At 34.4% G+C, this 16,419-nt stretch overlaps 2 protein-coding genes across 4 annotated transcripts in view; both read left to right on the forward strand.

Moving 5' to 3' along the window:
* Positions 1-16,419, forward strand: part of LOC6575947 (protein bunched, class 2/F/G isoform) — a 123,384-nt gene that overhangs the window by 63,215 nt on the left and 43,750 nt on the right. Inside the window, exon 2 of one of the 3 annotated variants that reach the window (XM_044008756.1) lies at positions 2,638-2,656. The exons of the other annotated variants lie outside the window; for them this stretch is intronic. Coding sequence (XP_043864691.1) covers positions 2,638-2,641 — 4 coding nt within the window. The 3' untranslated portion in view covers positions 2,642-2,656. Of the gene's footprint in view, positions 1-2,637; positions 2,657-16,419 lie in introns of those variants that run through there. 3 annotated transcript variants of the gene reach the window in all.
* Positions 354-1,334, forward strand: LOC6575945 (protein vem-1). Its single transcript, XM_002001913.4, has one exon. It carries the CDS (start codon positions 487-489, stop codon positions 1,231-1,233), a length of 747 nt encoding a protein of 248 aa, XP_002001949.1. The 5' UTR covers positions 354-486; the 3' UTR covers positions 1,234-1,334.

The following is a 16,419-nucleotide window of genomic DNA, read 5'->3' on the forward strand; positions in this document are numbered from 1 at the left end:
GAGATTTATAACTCGGAATAAAAATGTTATTTAGCAAATATGATTATCGGAATTATTATATAATGATATATGATCCTAGTGCCTATCTTGTCTTATATAGCAATAATAAAATTGAAAGAAGCTTACCTTAAATATAATTTTGACCATTTGCAATCAGCAAAATGATGAAAACAAAAAATATGATTAAATATGATTGCTTTATACAATTATACAATTTTGTACTAACAAAAAAAAAAAAAAAAAATCACATTTTCTTTGACATAAGTGTCTTCCTAACTTGACACCCAGCTTCACTCCTAGATATAAATAATATCCAGGTCCAAGCTGGCTATGAAAACCTTTTGCAAATCGTTGAGTAGTATCGTCGCAGTTACAAACAAAAATTCAGTCACAACCGAGCTTCATAAAGAACAATATATCAGCTCTCGTAAAAAAAGATTTTCATTTTTTCCAAAAAAGTAAATTTATTTATCCTACGTGTCTAAAATGGCTGAGGAAAATGGAATATTTAATGGGTTTATAATATTCGGTCTGATTGTGCTGGGCTACTTTTTTTGCCACTTTTATCAGAGGTTCTGGCGAGCCATTTCTGGGAAGAAGAAACCCAATCAAGAGTTGGCAAAGCCGCCAGAGTTGCCACCGTTTCCGTTTACTCGGATGACAGCAAATCAATTGCTGGATTACGATGGCACTCGCCGTGATGGACGGATTCTGATTGCGTTCAAGGGAAAGATCTTTGATGTCTCGGCTGGCTTGGAGGAGTTTAGTCCACAGGGTGTGCTGGGCTGTGTGGCCGGAAAGAATTTCTCTAAATATTTGGAGCGCTCCCTAAAGCCGCGCGAGACAATCATTGATTATATAAATCGCTGGGATACGCTGCTCGCTAAGAATTATCCCATGGTTGGGGTCCTGATCGACGAGGAGGAGATGGAAGATAATTTATTGGTTAACTCGGAGCCGGGCATCATGGAGGAGCGTTTGGAAAATATCAATCGTGATAATGATAATGATAATGATCATGACAATGATAATGACAATGACAATGATAATACATTCCTCGATAGCTCGGATGTACAGTTGATTGAGTCGACATTTGAAGACGACGATGCCAACAAATCGGTTATCGAGGTTCAGGTGGGCAAGGTTCAAATGAAGGATGTTCCCGACGAGGCCAAGATACACGATACACCTGAGATACCACTTGGCGCTGCGATTTCAGAAAAAACTTGTTAAATATTACGTTGCTCTAATGTTTGTTTTGCGTTTCTTGTTCTTGTGTTAATAAACTGTCGGTTTATAAAGGCTGCAGTTCAGCCTCACACACACTCATATAAGCAGAAAGAGTTGTAAAGGAGATATAAACGCTGATTGTGTATCGGAACTGACTATCCATAAGCCATTGGATATGGATTGTTTGCTATGTATGTACAAAAGAAAGCTTGAATAATTAGGATATAGATTCTTTGCCAGCTTCAGTGTATTTCCTAGTCAGGCAGTTTCGAATGAAAATAGAAACGAAATTAAAGAACACTACTAGCAAAAACAAACTTTATAAGACGCAACCAAAGAGGTTATTTAAACGCAAATCCTGATTGATTCTCATGAATTATTAAATATTACTGTGGCTCAACTCCCTTTAACAGCTATACATACAACCGCCTTAGCTCTATCTTAGCTAGCTAGCTAGCTTGTTATATATTTATACATAGAATAACAAAAATTCATTTTATTTTTAAGTAACTTGAAACCAGAAAACCGCTCGCATTGTCATCCTTTTTTTAAGTAATTTGAGACCTTCAGTACGAAATATTCCTTAAACCCCCTATAACTTGTACTTTGCCTATGATAGGTCTGAAAAAAATATGCAAAAATAAATTCATGCTACAAAGGCCACGGTCACTGATTGTGTGGGCAAAAAATGTTCTAGACATCAATTAACCGTCCGCCCACATTTTGACATTTCGAATGTGAAATGTGAAGAGTAAAAGGAATTTTCAATTATAAACAAGAACAGGGCGAAAGCATGACTAACTCAACGCCTGTCAGATGACTGATGAAAAATTGTTGTAAATATTTTAGACTGTCCGATGTGAATATGCGAGCAACCCACTAGAATCATCTCTATACATGGCCTTATATAATAGCCAAGTCGACACCTGCCCCCAACTAGATGCTAGTTTCATTTCATTTTCGTTTTCATTTCACAGCTGACTTCGCACTTGGCTCGAAAACTATATCCGATTCTTTATGCATTTATTTTTATAGATTTACATATACATAAACACTTACATTAACATTTCATTGACAAGATTTTGGCCGGCATGGCTGTTGGCCAAAAATGCATTCGATTCTTGACGTCTGCGATTTTGAGTTTATTTTTATAAATTTTCGATTGGCTTTGCGCTGTTGCCACTCGCTAAACACGCCAATTAATTAAAGGCATCTACTATACATTCACTCTGCTGTTGCTGCGTCCATTTTGCGTCTTCACATTGCAATTTGACAACATTTTCAAGCAGTTTGCAATGCCCTCCATGAAAAATTAGGTAGTTATATGATACGGAATGGTAATACAATAAAAAAGAAAGCACGAAGTCTAATACCATTTATTAATTATACTTCTCTATTTCTTTGCAGGTGAGCATTCAAATAACAAATTACTAAATTACTAGACTAGACTTATGTAGAAAACCCCTTAGGTGGGTTGAAAGTAGTAAGTATATTGAACTGTATTTGTGTTTATCGACATATTGATGAAATATCGACATATTATTGAAAATGATAATCGAATATGAGAATTATGGAAAAGTTTCTAGCTTTCATGGTCAGCATATGAGCTAGTCGATATAGTAAAGCTGGGAGCTCGTCTCTATTCCTAAACATTCATTCCATCTAACCTTGCTTATTCAATAGCGCACCTTCCAGTGTTGCACAACGATATGTTTACAGTTTGCAGTTAGTTTCTTGTCTTGAAGGTTCATCTCATATTTGGTCATTCATACGGTAATGCCTTTACAGTGTTGCACAACCAATGTAAAACCATCTAGGCCTATTTACTTAATTTATAACCCAATATCATTCAGAAAGAGTTTACACACTGAATATTTTCTTGGAAGCCTTGTGCTTTGGTACGTCTTTGTTATCTCTCTTGCTTACCTTTTTACAATATTTGCTTACTTACCGTTATGTCGTCTGATCGAATGTGTTTACCAACACTAAGCCCCCCATGGCAAACACGTTGGGAAGAGCTTTACACAGACGAAACACTTCACTTCCAGTTGGAGTTCACTCTACTTGAGTTCAGTTGAAAGATTGTTCTTGTATTTCGAACTGGAGAACAGTGTGTACACACTGCCTCACTGATATGGTTCCGTAAGTCTTTCCGCAAACTCCACAAGCACATATAGTCGTATATATTGACTCGCAATTAAAAACGCCTCACAGATGTTGACTCTCTCAGCTGCTGTAAGTGCTGTAAAAACAAAAGCGTTAGGCCAAGTGCGTTGGCAGGAGTAGAGAGGGAAAGTGGACGGGACAATGACAGTGTTGAATAATGATTCAGACAGCTTGTCAACATTTCGCATTTCTTTTGGAACTTTCTACTCTTTTGTTTTGTTGACTCTGTTAAACTTGTGCGCTCGCCTGAGCGCATATTTTGAGCGTAGCGTATATCGCAATTAAATGCCAATTAGAAAAAAAGTGCTGCCAATATATACAAATTCTCTATTTTCTATTTGCTTACGTGCAAAATTTACACAGTTCTCTAATGAGCCAATAAATTTAGATTACGTATACGCGCAGGTGGCCGGCTGCGAAAATTTTCTTAAATCAAAAAGGCAGAGGCACACAGAGACTGCGCATGGCATGGCTCGGCATGGCATGCATGCTGCACATTCTCATTATATACCCTGTAAGCAATGGTAGTCGAGAGAGTGTAGTATGCAAATAAGAGATACATATGTGACAGATAGGTAAATACATATAAACGACTATGATTCCTTAGAGCATTAACTACTACTCATACATTCATCGTTATATACAGATTTATTATGTCATGCTTTATACATATGATACGATGATATAATGCAGTAAGCAAACAATAAAATATAATATCCATTTAGAAATAATATATGTTCTATTTGCAATCAGTTTCCATCTATAAATCGATCTAGACATATATTGGATTCTACTTTATAATTATATTTAAAGACCTCTGTTCTAGTAACTCGCCCTATAAGAGATTTCAAGAAAAAAATTCTTAATATCTTCTACTCTTATAATTTCACCTTCCTCTTTCAATCTAAAATTTTCTAGGATATGTGCCTAGTCAATCAATATCATTGATATCATTCTCATTTGTTGCGCTTTAGTTTGGCTATGTTTTCGACGAATTCACAGCGATAAATTTCACGCTACCTCAACACTTGGCGCTGTTCGCAATTATCGCGCGCTCCCCCCTTGATGCCGATTTTTCGTACTCCTCTCGCTGCACAGTCCATGTGAATATTTTGTTGGTTATTTGGCACATAATAAAATGTCGACGATAGAGCGCGACTATCGTGAACGGAAAAACGGCTTTCATCAACAGGTTAAATTAATGATAATCATCGTCGCAGCAGCTGTAAGTTGTTATACATATGTATGTATATACATATACGTATATACGATATATAATGCGTTTTTGTTTCGATTCCAACTATTTGCAAATGACGTCTTTTGTTAGTTTTATTTTGTTGTTATTTTATTTTTATTGCTGTAAGTGCTTTGTAATCAGGCACACGCTTATCAAATGCTGCTATTCAGCTGTTCTAGCTGATATATTGATTGACATAATAGCGCTTATATCAAAGGTGTGCGGGTTTGGGGGATTGTGTTAGAATTAGGTTTGATTTTCAGTGAATTTTTTTGTATTCAAAGTGCGTTTAGTGATGTATTTAAAAAAACTTTTTGCATAAATCTCAATTTGTTTAGGATTAGCTTAGTAAAAAATAATATTAAATATATGTTATTAGTATATCTACATTAATATTATTTATAATATTTGAGATATCTGAGTTTCTGAAATGATTTTTATAAGATATTTTCCTTATATTTCCCTTACACTTGTCCCTGAAGAGCATCATAAATTGTTTATATTTTAGTGCGGGGCTTTTCAATAAAAAAATCCCGTATGTATAAAAAAAAGATTTATGTGCTTGTCTATTTAAATATAAATTAAACTATATTATATATCCTAAACTTAAACCCATTCGAACCCATTTAACTATCTCCACCCACTGCCATATTTCTTATTATTGACTTGTTCATTTATCAACGACAGCAAAATGTTTTTGCTTTTAGGCAAATACTTTTATGAAACAAATTTATTTACGGCCTAAAATATATTTCTTTATTTATTAATTTTAATTTTTTTTTTTAATTGTCATTAAGCTATATTTCACATTCTATTCTCCTCCTGCTCCTCCTCAAAGCCTTAATGATAAAATATATCACATCGTATATCATGCTTAATTAATTTCCGAATTAGATGCATAACAGGTTGTTCTTTCATTTAATATTTTTGTTTAATTTTTTTATGGATATACCATATAAAAAGAGAAGTTCCTTGTAGTATATTTATATAATTTCTACATTTTACTGTGGCAATATTTGTTTCCAATTAGCTTTACTTAAACGCCTCATAATTGATGATGATTGCATTTCAATCAGCCAGTAGCACATTTTGTGTGCTGACTAAACCACAGAAACCACGCCAGCTAGACTCAGTTATATACACCACCCACACGTCAGCCAGAGCCCCACAGAGGAAAACAGTAATATCCATATAAATGCTAATTATCATATCGTGGTGATTAGATCGCGATTTGATAAGACTCTTTGTCGCAAGCAGCTAGACCACACTCTGCTTCAGTTGATACCACAGGAATGTGCTCTTGATACTATGAAACTGAAATGTATGTATAACAGAGGTTATATTGATGGGGTGATGAAGTATGTGACAGAGAGTAGGAAACTTGGCTCTTGTTTAGTTCATGAAAGTAAGGAATATACATATATATAAATACTTGATCTGCAAATATTATATATCTAGTTGTTACCGATATTTTAACTTTAATCGATTTTTGCTATAACTGGAAAAGTTTTATAATATTACTTATAGAATTTGATATGCTTACAAATCATTAGATTTTTATATGCTGAATTTATTTTCCTAGTTATATAAATTTGTATAGAGAAAAGCTCTAGCTGCTTACTCAAAATAAAAGCACTCTCTTTGTAGAGTATTTAGTAGTCGTACACTTCTGCAGCTTCAGCACTTTATACCATACTTGTTTTTAGCTAATCATAGATGTTAGGTACTCTTAGCGGTTATCGTACGACGACGTCGCTGTCGCAGTTGCTGTCGCTGCTTCGGTCGGCGTCGCAGTCACCGTTCTCTTATCGTCAAATTTGGCGGCCAGTAAAATATGAATTTTTGGTTTAGCTTAAAGAGTCCAGCAGAGAAAAAGAAGAAGAAAAAAAATGAGAGAGCAACAAAATTTGTGTATTTTTCAAAAATGTATACATATTTTTTGTTTTATTGGCGTCAACGTCACAGCTGCTGCTGACGTTGGCTGCGCGGCGAGCGTGTAGCCGGCGTAGACAGCGCAGCCGTTTTTGGATTTTGTACGCCGCATTTTGTAAAAATCAGTTTTCGATTCGAATTCAGTAAACAAAAACTTGTCGCCGGCGCGAGACACGACAAAGAGAATCAAAAAGCAAAAAAAAAGTACAGAAATAAAAATTGTTGAGCAAAAATTGTTGTTGCCGTCGCTGTTGTTGTTGTTGTTGTTGTTGTTGCTGTTGCTGCTGTTCGAGTATTTGTTTAAACAATTTGCTATAATTCAAGTTGAACGTACGCGCCAAACAGAAGCAGCTACAAATAGATAGACAGATACAGATACAGATACAAATGCTAATATAGATACAGATATAGATGCAAATACAGCTACAGCTACAAGCTAACAGCTGAAGTAGCTCGCACAGCAGCCGAACGATCGATGACGTGTGTTAATTGCGGCTGGTTCGTATTGTTGCTGCTATACGACGCCCTGACCTTGTTACTGCCGTCTGTCTCGCACATACGGAGAGTATCTTTATCTGTGTATCGGCGAGAGATACTTGCGCTTAGGCTGAGTTTCTTACAGGCAGTCGCCACGTTGCGCCGCTGTACAAACGCACACAGATACTCAATTTCTATCGGTGTCCACGCATATTTAAATATTGGCTAAAAATAGAAAGAGAAAAACCAAAAAAGCGAAAAACAAAAAACAAAAACCTAACGAATTGTGGTATAAATTTTTAAGTTTACCTCGCCGCTTTTTGGGTCTATCAATTTTGCCTTTTTTTGCTGGTACTTCCACAATTTGTTTTGCATTCGGCACGTAAATATGTAAGCAGCTCTGTAACAGTTATTTGTTTGTACTAGTTAAGAGTGTTGGGAAATGTTACAAAGAAATACTGGATAAAAATGTGTATTAATTGAAATTCTTATGAGATGCAAAAATTGTGCACAGACATGAAATCTGAATATCGAATATACTAGAAAGTGGTTTATAGGATTTATACGAGATAAAGCTAACAAATATATATATAATACTTTCGATTAGTATTGTGTATATGGTACATATATTGTGAATATAGTATATTTGTATATCTGCTAAAGAAATTTCTAGAACTCCAAAGGAAGCCAGCCTTAACAATTCATAATTGAGAGTTGGACTACGAATATAGTGTTGGTTAATGTAAAAAAAAATAAATTGTGATTTAGATTTGCGGCTAAATGCTAAAATTAGATTATATACGAAGTTAAAACAATTCTAAAATTACTTAGCATACTAAAAAAAAAAAAAATAAATAAATAAATAAATAAAATAAAATTACTCAAACCGTGTTGGTAACTGTTACAAAAAGTTATAATAATTTTATTTCTGCCAACTCTCGATATATTCAGAGTGAGAAAATAAAAATGTAAATATATTCCTAGCTAGAAAAGAGCCCAAATATCAATCAAAGTCCAACAACCAACCTATGACAATACTCTTTCAATATCCCATTCAAATATTTATCTAGTCTGAAATACTATGCCTTAATATGTTCGTTGCTAGAAATTAGAATCTTGTTCTTTGTATCTTTAATTAATTTGTTAATATTTATTTTTAGTCAACGCTTTTTAGCGCTTGATTAATTGTAAATTGCTGACCGGAGAGAGCGAGAAAGAGAGAGACAAAGAGAAAGAGAGTGAGCACATGAGGCGACAAATCTCTCGCGGTTGAATATTTGCTATAAAAATAATGCTAAATTTGTATAAAATATTAGTTGTTGCCATTTGGCACGATGTTAAACAAGTTCCAGAGAAGCGCGCGCCAATAAACAAATATAAATAAATAGAATCGAAAAAAAAAAAAAAAAAAATACAAATTGAAATTGAATTTAAATTAAAAAAAAAGAAATAAAACGTTGCAATTGCTGAGCGCAATTCGTGTCGATTCGTTAATTTTCGCAGATATTTCTGATCAGCAAAACTACAAAATAAATATGTAAATACCAACAACAACAACAACAGCAATAAAATTTTTTCGACGCGTTGTTTTGATTTTGTTTCACGCTCTTTGTGCTGATTGAATAATAATTAAAACACACAATTTCTTTATATAACAGCTAAAAATTAGGGCGTGGTCAACCAAAATACAATCTAAATTCATGCCAGTGAATGGGCGAAAATAAAAAACAGAAAAGGAAGAAAACACCATAAGCAAATAAAAAAGCCAGACAAACACATATATTGAAGAAATTCATAAAATAATAAAAAGAAATAATCAAATTGATTGTCAATTGTCAAAAATTGTGCCAAAAATAGACAGCGAAGAGCTTAGACCGAGCAATATCGAGCACAATAAAGTGTATTTGTTGCTATTGTTCACCTGTTTCGTGTGTTTGTTCATAATGCTCAAATATCCGCGCACCTCCTCCTCCACCTCGTCGGGCTACTTCGATGACGATGAGACGCTGATGAATCCCTATCAAACACCGCCGCCATCGCCGCAGTGTGTGCCGCATTACTTGCAGCGGCATATGGTGCGCATGTTCAGCACCGAAGAGTAAGTTGAAAGCAGTGTTGCAAAACGTTGCAACTAGAATTTTGAAACTAAGATAGTTATGGTCTAGTCTATCAGATTTTTGCTTACCTTAAGAGCTAGGCATTTCTGAAAAGATTTCATGTAGCTATGCCTAAACAGAGAACAGTGCTGTAAAACGGTCAATGCAGCAAATGATGTTTATTTTTGATGGACCAAAAATGATTTATTCTTTTTTAATATTTTTCGATTTAAATCTAACTGTTTCTTCGTTATGCAGTGCACTAATGGGTTACCAGACAATAGTGTTGTAAAACGTTCCAAACGAAGAAGAAAAATTGTCAATCGATTTGCTTTTTTTCTAGTTTTCTATCTAATAGAATTAAATTCTATTCAGATTCCACATTGCTCTTAACCTTTATCTCTTCTTGAACTGATCTCGAAAATGTATGTGATGTATCTTAGTCAGCTTATTGGTTACCTGACTTATTGGGTTTAGCTCGTTAAACTTTGACCTTTAAATGCTAAAGTACTTAATTCTGACACTAAAAAAACAAGTTGAATTAGTCAATGAAACCAGTTCTTGTTGTCCTAGACTGTCGAAAATTAAGTTGTAAAATAATATAAATATTTTTATAGATAGACTGAACAACATTACTATTTGCACATATTGTCAGAATTTATAGCCATTGTTAAACTTAAAGTAGTTGCTCTTTAAAGTTACAAACGATTTTCTATAACTCCTTTACAATTTATAAACAATGGCAGTTGAGTGCTAAAAAATATCACAATAGATAATCAATAATATATATAATAAACCCAAAAATGTTGCTTTATATATTATACAATAATCTAATACAATAGATGGTCTCTAAAGTCTATTCGAGTATATTCGATCTACGAATATTGAGATTGAAAGCAACTTGCAAAATTTTGCAAACTCTAGAAAATTCCAGAAAAGCTATCTAAAGTTCGCATTTTGAGTTCCTCAATGTTTGTCGCTGTCTCAGCATTGACTGCCCACATCGATACTCTCGAACCATGGTATTATTTCCACCTACATATGTACATAAGTCGTCGCTAGACTAATTAGTTTCGCAGTTATTTTCGTTTTTGTTCGCAACACCTTGAAAAACATATAACTAATGCATGTATGCAAATGATGCTTTTGATATGTTTATGTGAATTTTCAATGTCTAAACAATTAGTTTAGCATATGCTAGCTACAGTTTTCAGTGTTGAACAAGTTCGTTTATTCACGAAGTTTAGCTTAGAGTTAGAATCTATAGCATTTCGATTCACCAGCTAAACTGACCCCAATAGTTATTTTCTTTTACTATTAATGCTATTTATTTATATATTTTTTGATTAACTAATCAATTTACAGTCGTTTTGCATAATTAATGCGAATATTATACAGGAGAAAAAATATAAAAGTTAAATGAATTATAAAAACGTCTTGCGAAATGTGCATTAAATGCAAATTTTCTGACAGCGAAGAGCGCACAAGAAAACTCGCTGAAATATCAATTATCCAACAAGTGAGTTGATAGGGTATGAAACGGAAAATGACTGGGCAATACCCTGTGAGGTTATTCAAACTAGATACACTTAATATCTTTCTATTATTTGCTTTTCTACCTAGAGTCATTTAGCCTTAATTGAAGTCTTAAAAAGATGTTTGGGTTATTCATAGATAATTTCACTTTAAGCTTACGGCTACTGCAGCATGCCCTTTACCAACTTGTTCCAGGGTATACGTCAAAATCAAGAAATTAAAATTATTGCTTTTGCGGCTTTATAGCAAACTGCAACAAGCTGACCACACGCGCTGCCCCCTATTTCCCTCCCCCTCTCTCTGGCTACATCTCACTCTCTCTGGCTCTGTCTCTCTCACTCACTCTGCTTGTTTTGTGGGTGGCTTGTGTTTGCTTTAGAAGCCATGAGCACTGTTCCAGCCCCTCCCTAGCTGGCGGCAATTACATTGGGAGCCGCTTGCTTATCACATTGGAATAGCACAGCCGTCGAACGCTATAAACGATATGCGGGTTTTTTTTTTTTCTTTTTTTTTTCAATTTTTGCAATTGCATTTGAAATTGAGAATTATTATTGGGCAGTAGAGGCTATGAAAGAGTGTACGTAATGGCAAAGGGAAATTTTCCTCGAGATATACATGCATATGTATGCCATAAAAGTCGTGCAATCTTATTTAATGTTCGCACTTTAAACGGAAAATTAAACAGGGAGAATATTATAAAGGGTTAAACTTATGGAGAAAATTTAGACTAGGAGACAAAATGTATAAATTTATATATCATTGTCCACACAAAAGTTTCAAACATTTGTTTAGGCCGGGTATTTCCTAGTCATGCATACCCATTCTAAATCTATTCACAATCAGTTTCATATATTCCTCAAGTACTTTCAGAGCAGATATTGCATTTTTACGGCCCACTCCTAATCTTAATCGTATAATACTTCTCGCACGTGCCGCACATTTTCGTTTGCCCAATTTCACGCAGTGTGGCAACGCTATTATCATTTGCATTAGCTGCCACGCAACTGCAAGTTAAGTTGAAGCGTTGCAAAGATACTTAGAGACTTGAATATACTTAAAGAGACTTAGCTACTTAGCTACTTATTACAGCTCAGCTACTGGGCCGCCCCTGTCGCCACTCACTCATTGCTCGCAACAATGCGAACTAATTAGAGAAGCTTCACACAAGGCGTTGCCAACTTGTCTACAGAATGTTTTTTATTTGAGTTGTATTATTTATCAGTGAACCGCCTTGAACTGCGTCCAAAGCCTCTCTCTCTCTCTCTCTCTCTCTCGCTGTCTGATAGCTGTTGCCAATCTAAAGTGGAACTCGAATAGAGCAAATAATAAAAACAGCCACGCCCAGCCAACAACCAAAAGTGGGCGTTCATAGTTGCTTTTGTTTTTTTTTTGTTTTGTTTTTTTTTTTTTCAAATTTGTTTCTTGTGCATTTTGTGTCAACGGCCCAAAAGGTAAACGCACGCGCTTGCCCGCCCCCCTGACGACCTTTGACCTTTTCGTGCCGCAGGCTTTTTGCTTGCATGGCATATCTCTCTTTGTCTCTCAGTCTGCGTGTCTCGCTATCTCTCTCTTACGCTTACTCGCTTGATTAGTGTGCAGTCATTTGGAAAAGCAGCGTGAAAACGCAAACACATGTTCCAGGTGGAAGCTTCTACGCTGCGGCTTATAAATATGTTATCGATTATTTTTATTTTTAATCGAAACGCTATCAGTGATGGGGTTAAGACAGCAGTTGGATACAGGCAAATGAAAAATTTTAGAGTATGAATAAATTGAAGAAGTAGCGGCAATTCAAGAAATTCTTGGATCAGTTAAGGACGAAAAGATGTTTATGGTACATATAGGGATCCATATCTCGATATACACCTATGTAGATACATTGTATAGCTAAGTGCTATGTCCTTAATCATTAACTTTTACTTGCATTAAAATTATATAATAAGGATTTATAACTCTGAAATGAACAGAGTAGGAAAAGAAATACCAGAGAAAATAAAGCACTTAAAAATATAGAATGCAAAAAATGCACAATTTAAATCCATTCAAAGAAATTATATGATTTTCTGTCTAGACGGAAAATGTAAAATTAAAACGCGCTGTTTTTATTACAGCACACCTGAAAAACAGCACACGCACTCACACAGACTCACCTGGGCAGCTGGCAAAAACACTTTTCATGGTCAATTCGATTGGCATGTGTGTGCAACACACACACTCATATATATATATATATATTATACAATATATATTTGTCTATATATGCCCGATATGAAAAGCTGTATAACGAGCCCAGATGTTTGTGTTTTCCATAGGCCTGCGAAATGTTTGCATTTTGCTGTTGTTGTTGTTGTTGTATTTTAGCAGCAAACAAATTAAAGCGCAAGAAAACAAGAAGAAGAAGAAGAACAAGTATTTAACAATCGTATTTGTTTATTTATGTCGAAATTAACTCTGACCGAAAAGCGAGAGCGGGAGCTGCCACAGCAGCTAAAAGACGTTTTCGCAATTAATTGCGATCGAGCGGATGAAATTTATTATTTTCATTCAACAAAGTCCAAAATTTATTGAGCTCGCATCGGAAATACCCTTTGAAATTGAGTGAAGTGATCAGTTTTTGAGGTGGAGTGCAGTAGATAGAGATCGCAAGAGAGAGAGAGAGAGAGAGAGAGAGAGAGAGAAAGAGAGAGAGAGAGTGAGGAAGATATATATATTTATATATAATAAAAAATTATTTCGTATATATATTGATATAAATACCGTATTGTTCTCTTTATTGAATTTTGATTCAATATGGATGTGTCTCTATATTTTATAATACTTATTTCATATTATTAAATAATATTAATATCGGCCACATGGCTCCACATCCCCCATTTAGCACTGTTCCCCCCTCCCTCGCCCACTCAACAATTACAGCTGGCGCCACATTTCCATGCCCCAGTAGCAAATTGTTATTGTACCCGATTTATGATATATATACCGTGCCTACCTTCTGGTACTCGATCTGGTTCTGCTTCTGCTTCTGCTTCGCCTTTTGATTCTGTTTATTTGGATTTTGTTTATTGATTTGGTCAAAAAAGAAAAAGAGCAAGAGAAAACAATTTGTTTACAATGCAAAGGTAAATTTATTGATTTCTTCAATTCGATTTTCACAAATTGCGCACAATATTTATTACGAATTTCTGCCTATAGAAAATATGTAAAAAAAGTGCAGAAAATTTAACATATATATATTTTTTTTTACATTTTTCTTTTTTGCTTAATTAATCACAGTTTGACATTGAGCAAATGTCAAGGTTAAGCTTGTTGCTGGCTTCCCATTGTATGAGTTGTTGTTGTAGCCACCCACCGCGTCGAAAAGTGTTTGTGAACAAAAGATTTGACTTTTGTTTTATTTTTGTTGTCGACAGCAACAACAGCAAAATTATCTTAGCAATAATTGAAATCTTTTGTTCACAATTTCAACACAGTAAATAATATAGAAAAAAAGTAAAAACAGAATGGAATACTAAAGATTACAAAAGCAGATGAATAGCAATTTAGAAGTTGAGGCGGCCAAGAATACCCTCTAAATTATATTAATATGTATATTAACAAAAAGTAAATTTTTTTTCAATTGATTCAAAAGTATTCAAGTAATATTTATTGCTATAGTATATTAGAATCCTAGAATCCACAGATATGCACTCTAATAAATAATGCCTCATTTCGTATACGCCGCAATTACAGGGTATGCGAAAAAAAAATTATATTCATATAGAAAATTCATTAATCAAAGTTTGAAAAAAAAAAAATCAATGCCTAATTAAATCATCTATAAAATTAGCATGCTGATTGTTTAGGATGACGACCTTATCAGCTGAATAAAAATATACAAACAAAAAGCTGGAATTAAATATAATATTAATTTTCAAGGAACTTCAGCTCTGCCTTTACAACTGTTGATTACAGCTTTCGTCAGCTCTATATTTATAAAAATTTTCTACAATAATTGTAAGTCGATTTTTATGAAGAACTTGAGACTCACGGAGAATGAATAGGATAAATCGGATTGGTTTGTTATTTATAGACTATGTGAATAGGCGGTCATATTAAAATTAAATGTATAGAAGATAATTCTTTAAAATAAAATAAAATTCTCAGATGATTTATTTTATCACGATCTCAACTTTCATATAGATATCTATCTATATGATATAACTTCTACAAACTATTCTCTATAATGTATATACTATGTATAAAGTCTTATAGATACAGAAACCAGCTATTCTGCGCTCTTAATATGATGTCTATAAGCCATCATATAGTATCATATAGTTAGCTAAGTGTCTTCAGCTATTGCTAATATATCAAACACTCTTACTTGACAATAAACCCATTTACTTAGCTCACGACAAACAGCTCATTGAATTTCCAATGCGAATCCTACTTTGTCTCAGCTGAGCTATCATATCCATTTTCATATTCATATACATATGGGGTATATAGTATAGCTTGATTGGTAATACTCGCACTTAGCTTTAATTGATTTGACTGCACACAAACACGTTTGCATGTGCATAAGGCGTGGCAGTTGCAAAAAGGGGCGGCTGACCGGCTCGTCCGGCACGTGAAGCGCCGATGATAGCAGCCAAGCGAATAGGTAAATACAGGTGGTGCGACAATATGCTTGAAGAGGGGCGACATAGGCGTAGAAAGGGACATCGAGGGGGGTAGCTACTAGCTAGACTATAGCGGGTCAATACGTGCCTAGCAGCACAAATTGAGCATTTCAATTTACGACGCAGATGGCTAAACGCAATTCTTACGACAGCAACTGCTGCTGCTGCTGCTGTTGCTGCCCGCATTAATATTGCAAAAACGTTTTGCAACACAGCTGGGCAGTGCTGATAACGATTGATGTTTGATAACGATAAATGGCTACACTTGTTGTTATTGTTGTTGTTGATTGCCCGAAGACAGACGCCAGCTAGTCTCTGAATTCGAAGGCGCGTCTTCGTGGCCTTAAGCATTTGACTGATTGTGATGCACTGTAAACAATTATAGGGTGTACATTAAAGTAAAAAAAAAATTAATCTATAAAAAAAAAATATATATTAAAAAATTTATAGTAGCAATTTATTTTTGAATGTAAGAAGATATTTAAAAAAATTAAATTTAAAAAATATAAGAAAAATACAAATAAATAAAAAAATGTATTTTTATTAAAAATGTATTAAAATATAATATAAGAAAGCAAAAGGTGTTTGAAGTAGTAATTAAAAAACTTAATCTTCATACTCTTTATTTATGTTTAATTTCTTATATGAGAAATTTTCATCGAAATTTTATATGCTTTACTTAATAAATTTCAGCTGAGTTTATATGATTTATTATTATATTATTTTGCATATTTTATCTTTATTTCTCTTATTTTCAATAAACTCGTATAAATAACAAGTTGCAGTAAGCCAAAGCTCACTTTTTTTTATTGTTGTGCATAGTTACATTATTCATAATTGATGTGACTGGAAACTGAGTCTACCTCCAATTGAATGGATAGCTCAATGTGAGTGGGAGGGAGAGAGGTGTAGTCGAGGGAACAAGCAGAGGGGCCTAGTTATCGATGTGTGTGGGTGTCGCACGCTTGCACTGAGTCAACCTCTTTGGCATTGGAGCTCGCTTCATGGTCGTATTACTATCTCTCTCTCTCTCTCCCTTCTCTCTATCTTTGGCTGTGACGTCATTTCGCATGATATTTGTTGA

Source organism: Drosophila mojavensis, unplaced genomic scaffold (assembly GCF_018153725.1).
Source record: "Drosophila mojavensis isolate 15081-1352.22 unplaced genomic scaffold, ASM1815372v1 contig_36, whole genome shotgun sequence".
In the NCBI taxonomy this organism is placed as follows: Eukaryota; Metazoa; Arthropoda; class Insecta; order Diptera; family Drosophilidae; genus Drosophila; species Drosophila mojavensis.

What these genes read in the sequence shown, in the direction of transcription:
- LOC6575945 (XM_002001913.4), top strand. Translation starts at nt 487, where the DNA reads ATGGCTGAGGAAAATGGAATATTTAATGGGTTTATAATATTCGGTCTG.